General features: G+C 39.7%; 1 protein-coding gene across 4 annotated transcripts in view; it reads right to left on the bottom strand.

The window, feature by feature from the left end:
* The window catches only part of LOC104596523 (Survival protein SurE-like phosphatase/nucleotidase), a 128,287-nt gene that overhangs the window by 18,517 nt on the left and 89,772 nt on the right, over positions 1-19,998 (bottom strand). For all 4 annotated transcript variants that reach the window (XM_010257718.3, XM_010257719.3, XM_088895206.1 and 1 more), the window contains 2 exons: positions 18,251-18,404; positions 16,097-16,273 (listed from right to left, as the gene is read on the bottom strand). In XM_010257718.3, the coding sequence (XP_010256020.1) occupies positions 16,097-16,273; positions 18,251-18,404 (331 nt within the window). The remainder of the gene's footprint in view (positions 1-16,096; positions 16,274-18,250; positions 18,405-19,998) is intronic.

Here is a 19,998-nt window from a genome sequence, read left to right as displayed (position 1 = left end):
GGGTATTGAGGTAGCTCAGTCTAAACATGGGATTTTTGTTTTCAAAAGAAAGTATGTTCTTGATTTGTTGGAAGAAACAAGGAAGTTGGGTGTTAAACCTGCTGACACACCTATTGAACAAAATCACAAGATCAGTGCAGAAGGTGGAGAGCCCCTTGAAGATAGAGCTATGTTCCAACAGTTAGTTGGAAAACTTCTCTATCTTTGTCTCACACAACCAAACATCAGTTATGCAGTCAGTGTTGTTAGCCAGAATATGCATTCTCCTAGAACTACTCACCTACTTGCAGTTAAGAGGACATTAGCATATTTGAAGAGGTGTCTAGGCAGAGGTATACTATTTAAGGATAATGGTCACATGAAAATAGAAGTTTACACAAATGTTGATTGGGTTAGATGTGTTGATGATAGGAGGTCTACCTCTGGATATTGTGCCTTTTTAGGAGGTAATCTTGTTTCTTGGAGGAGTAAGAAACAAAATGTTGTTGTTTGCTCCAGTGTTGAAGCTGAATATAGGTCCATGGCAAATGGTGTGGCTGAAGTACTATGGTTGAAATCCCTATTTGAGGAGTTGGGTATAAGTAACCCCTAATGTTGTACTGTGATAATCAAGTTTCTATTAATATAACCCATAATGTGATGTAAAACATATTGCATTCTTGATTCTCTGAGTTGCCTTTATACCACACCCCTCGAGGCAAGCCCGAACAAGTCCATGTTAGGGTCTTAAATTCTTATTTCTCACATAAAAAAATAATGATTTTATAACTCTAATTGCCTTTTAAGAAGATATTTTATTGGAATAATGAATGAACAACATTAGCAAATAGAGGGTTCTCGGAAAAAAATAAAAAATAAAAAACAAAAAGTGCAGAACTTTATAAAGGCGTACGCTTGGGCTGAGGCGCATTAGGCACAAACCTAGGTGCACCAGGCGTTCGCCTTTCGAAAGGGGTGTACTTAGGACCTAGGTGAGGCGCATAACATAAAATGTGCCTCACATGTGCACTTAGGCACGCCTTTTAAATCACTGGTGTAGAGCCAGGTTTAGCACCAAGTTAACTAGTTTCCATGAGAAGATCTAACGCATACTTCCGTTGGGAGATGAAGATGTTATCTTTAGACTTAGCAACTTTGATTCCCAGGAAATATCTCAATTCCCCTAAATCCTTAATTTCAATTTCTGAGTTAAGGAAGGTCTTTAGTGTCTGAACTTCCTCTATATCACTCTTTGTAACTACAATATCGTCAACATAAACAATAAGGAAGGTAACCTGAGTGCCTCTCCTCTTCACAAACAAGGTATGGTCTAATTGTGTCTGTGTATAGCCAAACTCAACAAGTGCAGCTTTGAATCTATCAAACCAAGCTCATGGGGATTGCTTGAGGTCATAAAGAGATTTCTTCAACTTGCATACCATGCCTTGTGTTTCCTTACCATACATACTCGGGGGAAGTAACATATAAACCTCTTCAGTTAAATCTCCATTTAAGAAAGCATTCTTAACATCAAACCTCATCGTGGTCATTTTTTCAACTAGTGAGAAAGTCTCCATATAATCAACTCCATATACCTGAGTATATGATGCAATACAGGATTCAGCTCAACTGAGTAAACCATTACTAATTTGGCTTCAACAACCCATCTTAGTTCGTTTTTACTAAGTTTGCACCATCGCATAGTTTCTATCTTACTTCGTATTTACCAAGTTAACATTACAGTGTAATTTCCGAATTTCTATTTAATTAGGACTTTCTTTTTTAAAGTGATTTAGTAGGATTATAATGAGTGTTTAGTAGATTAGGAAACTTCTTTGTAGTAGACATTAGGGTGTTGTGATAGAACAAGAATTGGAAGAAATTGATATCTTTTTCAACTGAGAAAATAGTACATATATATACAGCCTTGTAGATACTAAAATAGGAAGAAAATCAACTACCTCCTCCAAGAATAATTCCTATAATCAAGCTATTCCTAATTGGGCTAATACTCCATAATTACAGCCTATAATTACAACCTATAATCTCGTAACACTCCTCCTCAAGATGGAGCATAGGTGTCAATCATGCCCAGCTTGTTACAAATATAAGAAACCCGAGCTCCATTAAGAGCTTTTGTAAAGATATCTCCTAACTGCTCTCCAGTCTTCACATAAGCTGTAGAGATCAAGTTTTGTTGAATTTTCTCACAAATGAAATGATAGTCTATCTCAATATGTTTAGTTCGTTCATGAAAAACTGGATTCGAAGCAATATGAATCGCAGCTTGATTATCGAACCATAGCTTCGCTGGAACTGAGACTTTAAGACCGACCTCAGTTAAGAGTTGAGAAACCCAAATAACTTCACACGAAGCTTGTGCCATTGCTCTATACTCAGATTCTGCACTAGATCGCGACACCACATTTTGCTTCTTACTCTTCCACGAAACCAGATTACCACCAACAAAAACACAATAGCCAGTAGTGGACCTTCGATCAACCTTGGAACTCGCCCAGTCTACATCAGAAAAACACTCAATATTACTGTGACCATGATTCCGATACAGTATCCCCCGTCCAGGAGCTCCTTTCAAGTAACACAAGATTTGTTCTAAGATTGCCCAATGATGCACTGTAGGAGAGTACATAAATTGACTTACAATACTAACTGAGTAAGCAATGTCAGGACAAGTCACTGTGAGATAGTTCAACTTTCCAACTAATCTTCTATATCGTTCAGGATCATCAAAAGCACCTCCATCCTTTGTGAATTGCTGGTTAGGAAGCATTGGAATACTGCATGGTTTGACTCCTAGTTTTCCAGTTTCTGTTAACAGGTCCAAAACATACTTCCTCTGAGACAGAAAAATGCCTCTTTTACTCCTTGCCATCTCAATCCCCAAGAAGTACTTTAGGTGCCCCAAATCTTTAGTATTGAACTGGCTCTGCAAGAAGGATTTCAAGGATGAAATTCCCTGCGTGTCACTCCCAGTGATAACAATATCATCTACATATACAACAAGTAGAATGATGCCAAATGTGGGCTGCTTATAGAAAACAGTATGGTCAGATCTACTCTTCCTCATCCCAAACCTCTCTACTGCCTGACTGAATTTTCCAAACCAAGCTCGAGGACTCTGTTTTAGTCCATACAGCAATTTTCGAAGACGACAAACATTCCCAGACTCCCCCTAAGCAACAAACCCAGGTGGTTGCTCCATATAAACCTCCTCCTGAAGATCTCCATGCAGGAGAGCATTTTTAATGTCAAGCTGGTAAAGTGGCCAATCATATGTAGCTGCCAGAGAAACAAATAATCGAACTGAAGTCAATTTTTCCACAAGGGAGAAAGTATTAGAATAGTCCACTCCATATGTCTGTGCATAGCCTTTGGCCACCAGGCGAGCCTTTAGGCGAGCCACTGATCCATCAGAATTAAATTTGATTGCAAAGACCCACTTGCATCCAACCGCTTTCTTACCAGCAGGTAAATCGACCAGATCCCAAGTACCATTCTCAGTCAAGGCATTCATTTCCTCAAGCATGGCATCACGCCACCCAGGATGGGATAAGGCCTGGTGAACAGATTTGGGAATCCCTATAGAATAAAGAGAGGCAACAAACGAACAAGAAGTAAAGGACAAACGATCATAGGTAACATAAGAGGAAATTGGATAAGTACACTAACGTTTACCTTTCTGAAGAGCAATAGGTAGATCAATGTCACTGGGCATTAGATCCGATGACGAAGAAGAAACCGGTGCCGGACTTGTCACAGGAGGATTAGGTCGTCGAGAATAGACTTAAGTAATAGGTGGTTTTGGTTGAGAAGGTGGTGGTGGTGGTATTGAAACAACACTAGAGTCTGGACCGGGGACATGATACACTAGTAGATCATCATCCTCTTGTGGACACACAGGTGTAGATGGAGCGGTAAAGAAAGGACGATGTTCATGGAATGTAACATCAGCTGACACAAGATACCTGTTCAAGAGAGGAGAAAAACACCTATACCCTTTTTGAAGACGAGAGTATCCCAGGAAGACACATTTTAATGACTTGGGGTCCAATTTGGAAACCTGCGGACGAACATCACGAACAAAACAAGAACATCCAAAGATACGAGGTTCAACAGGAAACACAGATTTATTAGGAAACAAAATCATATAAGGAATTTGATCATTTAGAATAGTGGAGGGCATGCGATTAATCAAAAAACACGCTATAGAAACAACATCAGCCCAAAATTGTTTAGGAACATGTGTTTGAAATAAAAGAGCCCCGGCAATTTCAAGAAGATGTCTATTTTTCCTCTCAGCCACTCCATTTTGAGATGGAGTATTCCATTCTGAGCCATGTAGGTCTGAAAGGAATCAGAGAAATATTCTTTGGCATTATCACTTAGCAATGTTTGTATAGACACATCAAACTGGGTTTTTATTTCAGCACAAAAGGTTTTAAAATGTGAAAGCAACTTAGAACGAGATTTCATTAAATAAAGCCAAGTCATATGAGAAAAATCATCCACAAAGGTAACAAAATATCGAAATCCAGTCTTAGACATAATGGGACAAGGCCCCCAAACATCTGAATGTACTAACTCAAAAGCATGACTAGCCCATTTATTAATTCGAGAAATAGACGATAGACGATGATGTTTTGCAAACTGACAAGACTCACAATCTAAAGAAGATACATCATGAAACTAAGGACATAACTTCTTTAACAGAGGTAAAGATGGATGCCCCAACCGACAATGAGCTTCAAAAGGGGATAAAGTACTGGAACGGGCAATGGTCCGGGGTTCCTGGGTATCCAAAATGTATAGACCTCCTGATTTTCGTCCTTTACCAATAATCCTCTTCGTCATAAGATCCTGAAATAGACAATGATCAGGAAAGAATGAGATACAATAGTTAAGAGTACGAGTGAGTTTGCTAACAGATACCAAATTAAAAGAAAATTTTGGTAAACTCAATACAGATGACAAAGAAAGTGTTGGTGTGGGATTGATAGTGCCAGAACCAAGGACAGAAGAAATAGAACCATCTGCTAAGGTGACTGAAGAAGGAAAAGTGTGTGATTGGAAAGTGGAAAAGAGACTAGGATTACCTGTCATATGATCTGTTGCACCAGAATCAATGACCCACTGGGAGGAAGAAGAAAGAAGACATGTACTGGTTTTACCTGACTCAGCAAGAGCAGTAATGGACTGAGAGGAGTTCTTTAATGCCTCTTGATACTGGGTAAATTTCGCATACTCGTCTGCAGAAATTGTCATGGTCTGATCTGACGATGGATGAGGAGCATCACTCGTAGTTACAACATGAGTTGACTGAGACCCAGAAGACTTCTGGTTTTTCTTTAGCAATTTCTGGCAAGTCCTTTTAGTGTGACCTGATTCATGACAATAGTAGCAAACTACTCCCCCTGTGTCCTGAGTTCCAGCATTCTGACCGCTATTACTGCCACCTCTGCTACTATTCTGAGAACGAGACCGACCAGTTGATCCACTATTCTGACTAACCAGTGCACTAGGTTGTTGTACAGGTGAGGTATGGGAACTAGTATCTGTACGAAGGACCCTAGTAAAGACCTCCTTTAAAGAGGTAATCTCAGGATTAGACAAAATCTGTGACTTAGCACCATCAAATTGAGGATTAAGGCCAGCCAGAAAACTCATGATAGCCATCTGTTCACGTTGAGTCTGCTGAACTTTGATATCAGTACTGAAAGGTAACAAGGCGTTCAATTCCCCATAAGTGCGTTCGAAATTCATGAAATAGGTCTGAAGAGACTGATCCTGTTGTTCAGCCCGATTGAATGCCTTGCAAACATAAAAAATACGGGAAATATTTTCTTTACCAGAGAACAGAAAAGCCAAATATTCCATTAGTTCTTTTACAAACTCACAGTGAGAGACGTGACCGGCGTACTCATTCTCAATAGAATTAAGGATTTGCAAAAACAATTGAGAGTCAACCCTTAGCCATTCAGTATGAGTCTCATCAGTAGGAGGGTTCTTAGTTAGATGGTTGTCCTTAGAGATACTTCGTAAATACAAACGAACAGTCTTACTCCAGTCTAAATAATTAGTTCCGTTTAGTTTTTGCTCAGTGATTTTAGACAGAATGGGGATAACATTAGGCATAGCCCAGTTCTTCTGTTCAACCGCCACCATAAACACAAGAAAATAGACTTTTGACAACCAGCAAAGCCAATAAAACACACTTAAACAGAATCGGCAACAGATGCAACACCCAAACAGCAAGAAATCACAACTGGTAGCACTGAAATACCAACTGTATAAAAAATAACAGAGAAGAAAGACTTTCCTAATGTGCAAACAAACACCACAGGAGTGACACCGAGGCTGAGGCGATCGTCGGAAAAGAGACCGGTGAAGGTGGGTCCGTCGCACGCACCTCCACGCTCCAGTGCGTGACGGAGGGGCAGAAACTGGTGGCGGCGCGTGTGGTTCACTCGCTTGGTTTCCGGCGATGCGACTTGTGGGTAGGCCGATCTGGAGATTCCGCTTCCACTGGTAGGGGTGGTGAGATGTAGATGTCACTCGGAATGGATGACCTAGAGATCACAGCTGCTGCTCACTTGGACAAAGCTACTCACTTGGGCAACAACGGGAAGAAAACCAGAAATTAATTTCAGACTGGAATTGGTGTCTCCAGCTCTAATACCATGTGATAAAACAAGAATTGGAAGAAATTGATATCTTTTTCAATTGAGAAAATAGTACGTATATATACAGCCTTGTAGATACTAAAATAGGAAGAAAATCAACTACCTCCAAGAATAATTCCTATAATCAAGCTATTCCTAATTGGGCTAATACTCCATAATTATAGCCTATAATTACAACCTATAATCTTGTAACAGGTGTAAAGAAATCTATATAAAGAGTAACTAGGGTAAAGCTAGGGGAGTTTTGGTTGATTTTCTCTTAACTATCCAGTGAAGAATTCTTGTTGTTGTTTATTTCGGCTTTTGCTCTTTTCTTTGAAACTTCTCTAAACGTTGTTTGTTTCTGTATTGCACCATTTGGCATCAGAGCTCATGTTTGATCCTTCTTTGGATTATGGATCCTAATAAGAAACAAGTAGTTCACATCATGGAGCAGGAATTCAACAACAAAACACAAGAAGAGGTGGAAAATTTGAGAAGACAAGTCAATGCACTTGCTCAAGTGTTGAAATCGCTGCGAGGGGACAACAACTCCGATGCAACTTCCAACCCTAGGAAGTTCTTATGTAGTCGGCCTTATTAGACTATCATAAGAATTCCTAGGTTGGCTCTCATACCATGTAGTCGAATAGGACTACAATCAGTCCTAGGTTTATTGTGCAATAAACAAAGAAAGACTGAAAAAAAGAAAAGGAGATAAGAGAAGAGAAGAGGAGAAGAAGAATTCAAAGAAGAGATTTTAGAAAAGAGAGTCAATCAACAGCCGCCCCACTCTTACAATTTATATTAATACTCGAATAAAAGTAAAAGAGCTGAATTACCCTTACTGCTTACATGGCAAAATAATAAAAGAAACTAATAATTATAAACTGAAATAAACTACCAACTAACAACTGAAATAACTAACTGCTAACTACAGTCATACGAGCACAATGGGGACTACAACATCAGTGTTCTCTACACTTTCCATGAGGCAAATCCATAATATCTCTCCAAAAACAAGAGAGCAGAAGAAGATTGAAGGAGATGGGGGAGAGAGAAGTGATGGAAGAAAGGGAAGGAGAAGAGAGAGTGGTTCGATCCATTCTTCAGTCCCCCAATAATATCTTCTATTCTCTAATTGTAAAGATGAGGACAATTACATGGTTAACCTTAGTAGGGCGGCCAGCACCAAAGACAATAATAAAAGAGGGAAAAACAAGACCATAACTAAGGCCCACTACTAACAAACATCAGCCATAAACATAACATAAAGAGAAAAAGAAACTAAGGCCCATTTGGCCCATCATGACATAACTTAAGAAACATAAAGAAACTAAGGCCCATTCGGCCCATCATCTCTACAACCTTATAACCTCTTTGCATCTAGTCTGTTGCTCCTCCTGCATTTCCAGCTGCTTAAAAGTGGCTTCAGCAACATTCTTATCTCAAAGAAAAAAAAGGCACTTTTGGTCTGCCACTTGAACCTCCCAAGCTACCACAGTGTCCAATGAAAAAAGACTTGGAAATCTTATGCACCTTATCAATTGGAACACTTAAGTCTGTTGGATTGAAGTCTTTGTATGTATGAGTATTCGGCTGATAAGAGTTCTTATTAGCCTATACTTAAGTTTAAGTTGTCCTGTACTGGGCCTTTGTTAATGGGCCTAATCCTGTTTAATGTTTTAAGTTGTCTGGGTGTCCCAACACTAATCAGGGGCATTCTAGTAACTTCCTGTATCATTGTACTACATCATAATATAAATAATAGTACTATCGACTGAGTAGTGTAGTTCGACATTCCAGCATCTCTTCTTCTTCTTCTCTTTTCTGCTACTTCGGCTACAGTAATTTAGCTTTCATGGTATCAGAGCATTAGCTTCTTCCTGGTTTCAGCCGGCACACACTCTCTTCTCTTGCTGTCTTTTCATCTTCTCTCTTCCTTTTTCTGGGTTGCTGCAGTGAAGACCTAGGGGTGTAAGAGAGTAAAGCAAGTTCGAACCTAGGGTTTCTCTTGGTTGTAGGACTCAAGGGAAGTAAGACCCAGAAGTAGATGTCCTACTAGGTTATTTCCAGCAAATAGTAGCTATTTGGCTACTAAGAGAGGTCTGTGTAGGACAGACCTAGTTGAGGACTGATTTCAGCAGTCCTAGCACTAGCCGAAAGGGGCTTAGCTACTTCGACAGTTGCAGCTTCAGTGCTCCAGCTTCTTTCCCGAACTGTTGCAGCTTCGAACTGTTCACTTGCTACTGTTGCAGCCTCGAACTGTTCACTTGCTGCTGTTGCAGCCTCGAACTGTTCACTCGCTACTGTACCCGAACTGTTGCAGTTTTTGGTTCAGCCCAAGTGAAGTCTATCTAGTGTTCTACCAGCACTGTGAACACTTCTACCAGCATAGCAATGTGGCAAACAGCTCCAAGTTCAGGGTGGTTATTAGTCCGAAACCCCTCACCACTGCTGTGAGATTACCTAGGGAGCTGCCAGCTCCAGATTGTTCAGCACTGTGAACCCTAGTTGAGGACTGATGTCAGCAGTCCTAGTATTGGCCGCAAGGAAGGGCACTCTCTTTACAGTTGCAGTACTCGAAATTCAAGTGGAGTCTGTGCATAGCACAATAGTTGAGAACCCTTAGCTTCAGGTCGGTTACTAGCCCAGAACTCCTTGCTTACTGTTGTAACTGAACTGTTTCAGAACTGTGACAGTCTCGGCAAGTCTGAAACTGTGTCGAGTGCTGTCAGAACCTGCTGTGATCATTTCAGCTAATCAGATCTGCTCCAGAACTGGTTCAGAACCTTCAGAACTGCTTCGGCTAATCTTAATCAGTGTCACCTACACAGTGGCTGCAGTCAAGATGTCTTCAATACCCAGAGATGTTTCTTCTAGAGATAACAGGCCTGCGGCAAGTGGGAATTTTGTCACCAGCAATAATGATGACAACTCATAAAATACACCAACAGTGTCTTCTTCTCCTATGGGACAGGTTGCTGATTCCTCTGGAACTGGTACTTTGGGCTTCACTGCTAGTGAGGTTGAGGTCCTTAGCAGGGCATTAGCCCGTCTAAGAAATAATTCTTTTGCTTCTACATCTCTTGCTATATCAGGTATAGCCTCTGCCTTCAATGCCACTGGCTCTATTGACTCTACTTCTTAAGTTATTGATTCCGGTGCTACTGACCATATGACACATATGTCTTCCCTATTCTCTTCATATCATTTGTTGTCTGGTCAGGATAAGATGAGAGTTGCTGACGGGTCTTTCTCCACTATCTGTGGAAAGGGAATTGTTGACCTAAGCAAGGACCTCTCTCTTAAATCAGTTTTACATGTTCCTAGCCTTACCTCAAATCTTTTGTCTGTTTCAAAACTTACCAAAAATTTGAATTGTAGTATAACCTTTTTTCCTACTCATTGTGTCTTCCAGGACAGATTGACAAGGAGAACGATTGGGTGCGGTCATGAGTATGGAGGCCTCTACTACCTTGATGCAGACATCGGCTCAGCCTTACAAGCATCTGCTGCTAGTAATCCGGAAAGTGTGGAGTCAATAGCTAAGCTGCATCTTTGGCATGCTAGGCTAGGTAATGTGTCTTTCTCCTCATTAGAAATGTTGTTTCCCGAATTGTTTAAGGGCATTCCAAGTCAGAGTCTAACCTGTGAAGTATGTCAAATGTCAAACAATGTAGAACTGTGTATCCAATTTCCAGCAATGAAATTTGTGCTCCATTTGATTTGGTTCATTCTGATGTTTGGGGCCCTTCACCCATTGTTTCCTTTGATGGCTTCCGGTACTTTATCAGTTTTATTGACCACTACTCTCGTTGTACATGGATCTACCTGTTAAAAGGACGGGATGAAGTACCACAGATAACCATGGCATTTTGCAAGATGATTGAAACACAGTTTAATAAGAAGATTAAGCAATTCAGGTCAGACAATGCTGCTGAATACTTTGAAAAATCCTTGAACTTATTCATGGAAGATGCTGGCATACTACATCAGTCATCCTGTGCTTATACTCCTCAGTAGAATGGGGTTGCTGAGTGCAAGAATAGACATCTATTGGAGACAACTCGAGCCTTACTATTCCAGCACAAAGTCCCCAAGCAATACTGGTCTCAAGCTGTACTTTCTGCTTCATATCTGATAAACCGGATGCCATCTAAGGTGTTGGGTATGAAAACCCCTTTCTCGGTTTTGTGCCCCACTCTTCTAGACTTTCCCCTTCCTCCTCGGGTCTTTGGCTATATATGTTTCATACATGTGAAGGATCCAAAGAAGACCAAGCTGGATCCTAAGGCTACAAAGGGAATATTCTTGGGGTACTCTCCTACACAAAAGGGTTACAAGTGTTATGACCCTGTCTCCAAGAGAAAGTATGTCACCAGAGATGTGGTCTTCTTTGAGTCTCAACCCTATTTTCAGTCTTCTCAGAATCCTCTTCAAGGGGAGACTAGTGGGATGGAAGAGGATTCACATTCTCCCTCCTTTTTTGTTCCCCTATCTGCCTCGGGTCTTGCATCCTCTCCTCCTACTCCTTGTGACATTCCAGGTCAACCCAGTGAGGCTCCCACTGTGCCGGTTACCTCTCCTGATGCTGCAGATATTCCTGAAGGCTCCAGTAGGCAACAAAAAGAGATACTTACATACAACAGAAGAAAAAGGGGCCCTCAACCTCATGACAGCAACCAGTTGGACTCGGATCAATCGGTCTCTACAATCCAAGGTAATTTCAACTCTCATACTTCTGATTTGAATCTCCTATTGCTCTCTGTAAGCCTATCCGCTGTTGCACCACCCGGCACCTTCTTACTCACATTTATCTCCTGCCTATCACTCCTTTGTGTCTGCTCTTTCCTCTGTGCGTGTTCCTTCTAGGTACTCAGAGGCTGTGTCTGATCCAAGGTGGAAAGAAGCTATAAATGAAGAGATGAAAGCCCTAATGAAAGCAAGAACTTGGGAATTAGTGGATCTCCTAGAGGGGAAGACCACTATTGGGTGCAAGTGGGTTTACTGTAAAGCACAGGGAGGACGGGTCCATTGAAAGGTACAAGGCCAGACTTGTGGCAAAGGGGTTTACTCAGAAAGCAGGGATTGACTACAAAGAAACCTTTGCCCCAGTAGCAAAGCTCAACACAATTCGAGTTCTATTGTCACTAGCAGCAAATTTTTCATGGGAACTTCATCAGCTGGATGTGAAGAATGCCTTCTTAAATGGTGACCTTCATGAAGAGGTATTTATGGAACCTCCACCAGGCTATGACTTTAGTAGAAAGGTGTGCAAACTGAGGAAAGCATTATATGGGTTGAAGCAATCTCCCCGTGCATGGTTTGAGAGGCTCTGTGGGGCCATGAAGAAAGTGGGGTACACTCAAAGTGGTGCAGACCATACCTTGTTCATAAGGAGACAGGATAGCAAACTTACTGCACTCATTGTTTATGTGGATGATATGGTAATTACCGGGAATGACTTGGAAGAGATAAAAAGACTGAAGGAGTTTCTAGCTTCTGAATTTGAGATCAAAGACTTGGGTCATTTGAGATATTTTCTTGGGATTGAAGTTGCCAGGTCAAGAGAGGGAATCTACATATGTCAGCGGAAGTATGTTCTTGACCTCCTAGAGGAAACAGGCATGATGGGGTGCAGGCCAGCAGATACTCCAATGGAACAAAATCATGGCCTGCAGGAATCAGTAGGGGAGGACTACTGTGATAAAGAGAGAGACCAAAAATTGGTAGGGAAGCTGATATACTTATCCCTCACTCGGCCAGATATTGCTTATGATGTGCATGTTGTCAGTCAATTTATGCACTCTCCAAAGATCCCTCATATGAAAGCAGTTGAAAGGATTCTCAGGTACTTGAAGACTTGCCCAGGGAAAGGAATTCTCTTCAGGAAAAACAATAGAATTGAAATTGAAGCCTACACTAATGCAGATTGGGTTGGGCCTGTTGGAGACAGGAAGTCAACCTCGGGTTACTGTACATTTGTGGGAGGAAACCTGGTCGCATGGCACAGTAAGAAGCAGAATGTAGTGGCTAGATCAAGTGTAGAAGCAGAGTATCGAGCTATGGCCCATGGGGTTGCTGAACTCTTATGGCTCAGAACTCTTCTTAATGAACTTGGCATTAAGGCTGAAGGTCCTCTCAGGCTGTATTGTGACAATAAAGCTGCCATCAACATTGCCAACAATCCCGTGCAGCATGACAGGACAAAACATATTGAGATTGATCGGCACTTTGTTAGAGAAAGAATTGTCACGGGTGAACTCTGTGTGCCTTATACTCCATCTGAGATGCAAATTGCAGATGTACTGACTAAAGGGCTGGTAGCAGCAAAGTTTAGGGACATGCTTGGCAAGCTAAACATGATTGATATCCACGCTTAGCTTGAGGGGGAGTGTTGGATTGAAGTCTTTGTATGTACGAGTATTCGGCTGATAAGAGTTCTTATTAGCCTATACTTAAGTTTAAGTTGTCCTGTACTGGGCCTTTGTTAATGGGCCTAATCCTGTTTAATGTTTTAAGTTGTCTGGGTGTCCCATCACTAATCAGGGGCATTCTAGTAATTTCCTGTATCATTGTACTACATCATAATATAAATAATAGTACTATCGACTGAGTAGTGTAGTTCGATATTCCAGCATCTCTTCTTCTTCTCTTTTCTGCTACTTCGGCTACAGTAATTTAGCTTTCAAAGTCCGCACTACAAAATAATTTCCTAAAGCATTACCAATCATGATAAAAAAAAATCTTTATTAATATAAACCAAAAAAGATACTCCAAATATTACAAAGACCCTTAACAAATCTATGCATGGTGTTAGACAGCATATACCCTTAGCTCCAATCAGATTGATGTACTTATAGTTATTTATTGTAAATGAATAAAATGCAAAATTGATTCATGTTATTATGGTGTGTTTCTGTGTAATACCCTTAAACTAGACATTTATGAGACTTGTGTTAGTTTAGAATCTTCACAGCCGTTGGATAGATCTGGGGAGAGTTATCTTGCCAAGGTTGACACTGATGTGCCGCCAAGTTGGTTAGGGTGGCTTGTCTCAGCTGTCAGGGTGAGACCTAAGGTACATGCAGTGTGGGTTTTCCTGAAACCCTGAACTGTACCAAATTCTAGTATTGCCCCTGGACCTTAGAGACAAATGGGCAAAACTGGAATGTTACACCTGACCCCTAGACTCGATTATGGTACTGCACTAGGTATCAGATTGGGTTGTCTTTGATATGCCAATCAGTGAGATCCTTAGCAGGGGTCAAAACCTGAGTATGTTGGTGCAATCCGAGAATTCACTTGAGTGGGTGATCATAGTGATAGGATCAGCCCCTTTGTCGAACAAAGTGAATGATCAGGGAAATGCCTTTTCTCTGATGGAAACCTAAATTGCCGACAGTGGATTTCAAATTTGTTTGAAATTTGGTTTTGCAAAATATATTTATATAGAAATATACTTATATATTATGTTTTCACAAATTGTTTGCAAAAGGTTTTAATTCCCGGGATCTATGTGAGTAGAGAGTGCAGCACTGTGTCTTGCAGTCGAGGGAGAGGTCCTCTCTTGTCGGGCAGTGTTTGATCATTAAGGGCTGAGAGGTTAAGTGTAAGACCATTGAGGGTTATACATAATGGGCTAATCTTGCATCTGCCCACAGTCCTTGTGCCTTCATAAGATGGCTGGACCCAATGACCATTTAGTGTAAATGTTGGGCCCATTAAGAGCCCATGGTGATGGACTCGGGGGTTCACTGTGTCCTACAGTGAATTCGGCCAGGCCTTGTAACTAAGGCTAGGCTGAACCCATGTGGCTGATGCATAGATCATTGATAGGATCCCATGCCATACAAAGAGAGCCAAGCTAGCCAGCATTAAAGGAAGTGAACCTAAAAACATAATGGGCCTAAAGCCCATTTCGAACTAGGTTAATTGGATTAATTAATTAAGGGTGAATCTGGGTATAGATCAGCAGATTAGGATAAGAGGATAACTCTTGTCCACTTAAAGAGTCTAGATCCAAATAGAGATTCGGATCAGGAAACTTCTAATTTAATTAGGAGTAGCTGATCTTGATTTACAGATAAGATAAGGGATTATCCTTATCACTTAAAGAGTTCAGATCCAAATAAAGATTTGGATCAAGAAACTCCTAATCAGATTAGGAGATCATCTCTTTAAGGCTATATATAAAGAGCAGGGCGGACCTGAAAAACATATAACACAGTTTGACTGTTTCTACCTTCAGTTTTCTCTCCCTGCTCTTGCCGCCCTACCCTGTTCGATCTCCATTTCTTGGAACTGATCAAGATTTGATCTTGATATTGTTTCTTGCTAGAAGAAACAATTCTAAAGCTATGCTCACTACCCCATTCGATTCTTGTTGAAGAATCAAAGGTTCTTGGTAAACTACCTGTTGATCCAGCCTCATCCCAAGTTGTGTCATCTTCAGTGGAGGGAGGATTTGATACACTATTTGGGCGTGAACACCTGCGTTGGGAGGAGCATTTTTGCGTGGATTCCGTATCAGGTATACCTCTCCCTAATCTTGGTTTCCGATTTGGTCTGGTTTGGTTACAAGAACAAACCTTGAAAATGCAGTTTTTTAAATTGGGAATACGATTCCTGGATGGGAGAAAAGAAATTTTTGAAATTTCGCCCAACCTTCCTCTACGGTTCGGCCATCCATATGATGGATATTCCATCCCTTCACATGGGTCCTATGATATGAGGTAGTTGGACATGGACCTACAGCATCAGAAGGCCCAACTTGAAGTCTAGCTAGTTTACTATTTTCTGCCTATTCATAAATCCCTCCTCATAAGGTCTTTTCTTACTATGGTTTGGAATACATCTTTATATATTTAGAATGAAGTACCATGCATTCAATTTTATAACCAAGAAACTAATTTTAGCTAGAAAGCTTTAGGCATATTGAAAACTTAGAGAAATGCCGGAAAATATCATAGATATGTCATCTCAGTACTCAAAAAATATAAAAATAGTTTTGTAACAAATATTGGATATCATTGATATTTCTAAACCGGGATATATATAGGCTACTATTATTGATTTGTATTCATGCTTTAGATTGTAAGATCCTAGAAGATATAAACAACTACCATCATCAATTACAGTGCAATAAATAATGAAAGAAATCTCAAGTTGACTATTATATCATAACCAAATAAATGTATAAAAATACTCATGGATTTAACTCTTCACTTAAGTCCATAAAAATATTAAGTCAAAGAAAAACAAATAATACCTCATCTGTTGAATTAAGCAATACATAAAAATTCAACAATGGTAAAAGAAGTTGACAGAAAGACAACAATGACCACAAACTAGAAAGATCATCACTATTAGCAGCAAATAGAACTACAAATCAACACAGAAAAGAAAGGCAGGGGAAAGAGAAAGGAACATACTTCTCTCTTGAACAAAAGATTTCCTGATATAGTTGAGGGCACATCTGTTTTTGGCCCTGTTAACGAGTCAGTCTCCATTGTCATTGTTGACAAGATTTTTCCTCCCTCTATGTCAGAGGTAACTTGTGTCCACCCCATTTTGATAATACTTGTACCCTGTTTTGTTGCTTTATAACCCTATGGAGCACATCAAGAGAAAATTAGCACAAGAGTGCTACAATCTCTATATCCCTTAATAGAAGTTGCTTTTCAAAATAAATATTACTTTGGAGCATCTTTGCTGCAGTTAGATACTATTATCATCAAACTAGCTTCACTATTAATTAGCATGTATGAAGTGCACATTAGGAAGACAATGACTCGTTGAAATCTTCTTTAGCTCTATTACATGCTTTTCTTTCTATTATTTAATTTAATTTAATTTAATCTAAATAATAAGTCTAAACATGATCATATGAATGCTTCATGAGCATCACTCTTAGGTTAATAAAAGGCCCAGCTTGTTTATGTGCCTGTACTAGATCAAATGCAGATTTTTTTATCAATAATTGCAATATTTAATTAATAAGAAAAAAAGGGTGTAAAGAGTACAGGGAGTATAGATAGTTAGATACAACGAAAAGACATTGATAGACAAAACCTCTTATCTCTCCCCATAACAGATCCTCTCCCTTAAGGCTGTGCCAAAACATAGTCTCTCTCCCCACCCCTTGTTTGGCTAAAGCATCTGCTAAGGAATTGGCATTCTGCTTAATCCATTTAAAAGTTACTTCCATGTCCCTGGTTAACCATCTGATTTTCTTCTTTTCATTGTTGTATATACACATTTTGTATCCAGTTCACAACCAGTTTTGAATCCCCCTCAATAAGTTATTTCCTAATGTTCAGTGTTATCACCCTTTGTATGCCTTTCATTACTTCTGCTCTAAGAGAATCTCCCTACCTAGCTGCAGATTCATTGCAGATTCTTATGGCTTTGCATGAATTCATAAGCATTATGGACCTATCTTCACTTTTTTCATGTGGAGATTCTGACCTCACTTTTATAGAAACTATTCTTACAAGAGCCATTCAGAGCCCCCATTCAGTTTCTAAACGGAGAAAGTTTATAATATTTTGGCCAAGAGAAACTGAAGATTCTGTAGAAAATCTCAACTTTTACAAAATCTCTAAACCAACCATTTGATGATGACAATAGCTGTAATATCTGATGCAATTGAGTATAACTGATATTTAATGCTCTAAATTTATGGAGAGCATTTCAAATACACATTTATTTCTGATTGCTTGTAAAAGTAAATTAAATTTTGGGTAAATTACACGTAGGTACCCTGTACTTTGAGGGTAGTGACAGATAGGTACCCTGAATTTTCAAATTGGCACTTGAGTACCCTGAACGTGGATCAATCAACAGAGAAGAGAAGGGGTTTCATTCTCAGGTTTGATTTTTCTTATTTTTGAAACCATATTGCCCTTTCTCCTCTATGAAACCCTAGTTCTGAGATCTTTATTCTCAGGTTCTTATTTTTGAAATCCTTATTTTTCTTCTAGATTTCATTCTCAGGTTTTATTGTCAGGTTTGATTGTTCTAAGATCATTCCCGGGTAAGAGAAATGTGTCATTTAACCAGGGTTGTTTTGGTTATTTTCAATTTTTTGTTTTTCAATAATTGAAAATATATATGGGCATTTCAGTAGTGTTACCACACACTGTAACATTGGTTAATAGCACTGGACCAGGATGTCCATCTCTGGGAGTTCAGGGTACTCAAGTGTCACATAGTACCTATCTGTCACTAACCCCAGGGTACAGGTACCTATTTGTAATTTATCCTTAAATTTTCTGTCTAGCTGTGTCCTTCAATTATTAAGTAGTTAGAATACTGAAAGTAATGAAAATGGGGAAAATTCACATGTGACTTCTTCTACTATAAACTTTTCATCTTTTCCAACTCTCCAACTGAGTAAAATGAAATGATGTCAATCAACTCTTACGGGCAACATGCACACATGAAGATCTCATTACAATTATCAGTTGTCTTATAAAAGGTAAATGAATATATTTGCAAAATTCTTCTATCAAAGATGCAATAGGAGTAGACTGTGTGTTTAGAATAATAAGATTCTCTATCACTAATCTAGCTCTGAATTTCACCTTATGGTTTGCAACATCTGTTGGCAAATCCATGTTCAAAAAGCAGTTCTGAGGATAAGTTTTATTCTTCAGCGCAGCCAATATTGCATTAATGATGGGCAAGGATGCCTCTGCGCCTAGTTTGAAGTCTTGGATACTGCTCTTCCCTCTAACCCTGAAAGTCATTTTTCCAATTTAGTGATAAAGCACATATTGCAAGTCCAACAATTGTTGCTTTATTAGAAAAAAAAATGTAAGGAATAGAGAAATTAAAAAAAAATACTAAAAGCAATACTTGCACAGAAAATACAGTAACACTTAATTCTTTTACCATGATATCAATTCTGAAGAGCTGGTGGTTATTCAAGCTGAAAGTTTCTATAAAGAATGTAAGTTTATGAGATTGAATGAGTAGTATTTCTAGAGTAGAGTGATAAGGAGAGAGAAAAAAATAAGAAGAGGAAAGATCAAATGGAGAAAATCAGAATTAAAAAACACTATTTGTTCTTTTTCTTTTTCTTTTCTTGGTTTTTTGAAGGAAATAAATTAAATCAGAAGACAGGAATAAAAAGCAACACACCAAAACTAAATCTACCCACCCCCACACATTGGGAAATTGCATGGTTTTCAAAACCGGACCGGACCTGACGGTCAGACCGGAAAACCCAAGAACCAGTCATGTAACCGGTTCCATTTCACCCTAAAACTGCTTTTGGCTAAAAACCGGTGATTTGGTCAACAACCCGCTGACCCGGGCAGTCGAACCGTCAACCTAGACAATGGTTTTTGGCCACTTTTTATTATTTTTATTTTTTAGTCAAAACAGGCCATCCGTTTGAACCGGACTGTCAGACCATTCAACCCGGGAACCGGTCTCCAGAACATTTCCCTGTCCAGTCCGGTTTTAAAAACCTTGGGAAATTGTATACATAAAACCCCTAGATTACCAATTACACCCCAAAATATATAACAAACAGAACACAGGAAAATTACTTGTTCTTTTGTTGGTGATGTTTGTCAGGTAGAGGAAAGAAAAAGGTGGTTTGTTTTCCAGAAGGAAGAAAAGGGGAAGGATGGAAGGAAATCATGAGGGCTTTGCAGGACTTCTTAATGAAGAGTGAGAAGAAAAGAGAGGAGGATAACAAGGTAGAACAAAGGAAGTCTACTGGACTAAAAAAGAAGGAAGATAATAGAGCACGGGTTGTATCAGCAAATGAGGAATGTTTAAAATTATAGCAAACCAGGAGAGAGGAGACTAGCAGAAGAAATTAGTGGTTCAGACGAAAAAAACAGCCACGAGATTGGAGAAAAATAGCACAAACTATAATTAAAGCTTTGAAGCTCAGAGAGGAGGTAATCATAACTCCTTTTTAATCACAGAAAGCACTACTAGAGTTAACAGAAGAAAATGCAGATTTGGAAGTGATGGAGCTTGCAGATGAATCTGGAAACTTTACGGTGGCAAAGTGGAGCCCTTTATCGAATGAAAAAAGTTTTGCCATAGAAGATGGTGTCATTGTTCGTATTCTGGGTCTCCTGTTCCATCTTTGGAAGGAAGAAATTTTCAAGTCGATTGCTTCTTTATGTGGTGCTAAATTGGATGGTATTTTTGCAGTGGATCTCCATTCGGCGGCCATTTCCTTGAGCGGGGTTAGACCTGAGGAAATTCCAAGAAGAATTCTTTTAGCAGATGAGCAGCTCGTTTACTCAGCCTGGTTGACAACGGCCATTGAAGCGGCATTGTGGGAAGCTGCAAGAAGGAAAACGGG

This window comes from Nelumbo nucifera, chromosome 1, assembly GCF_055504915.1.
Source record: "Nelumbo nucifera cultivar China Antique chromosome 1, China Antique-T2T, whole genome shotgun sequence".
NCBI classification, from domain to species: Eukaryota; Viridiplantae; Streptophyta; class Magnoliopsida; order Proteales; family Nelumbonaceae; genus Nelumbo; species Nelumbo nucifera.
Note: the sequence above shows the minus strand (reverse complement) of the source record. Positions and strands in the feature narration are given on the sequence as shown.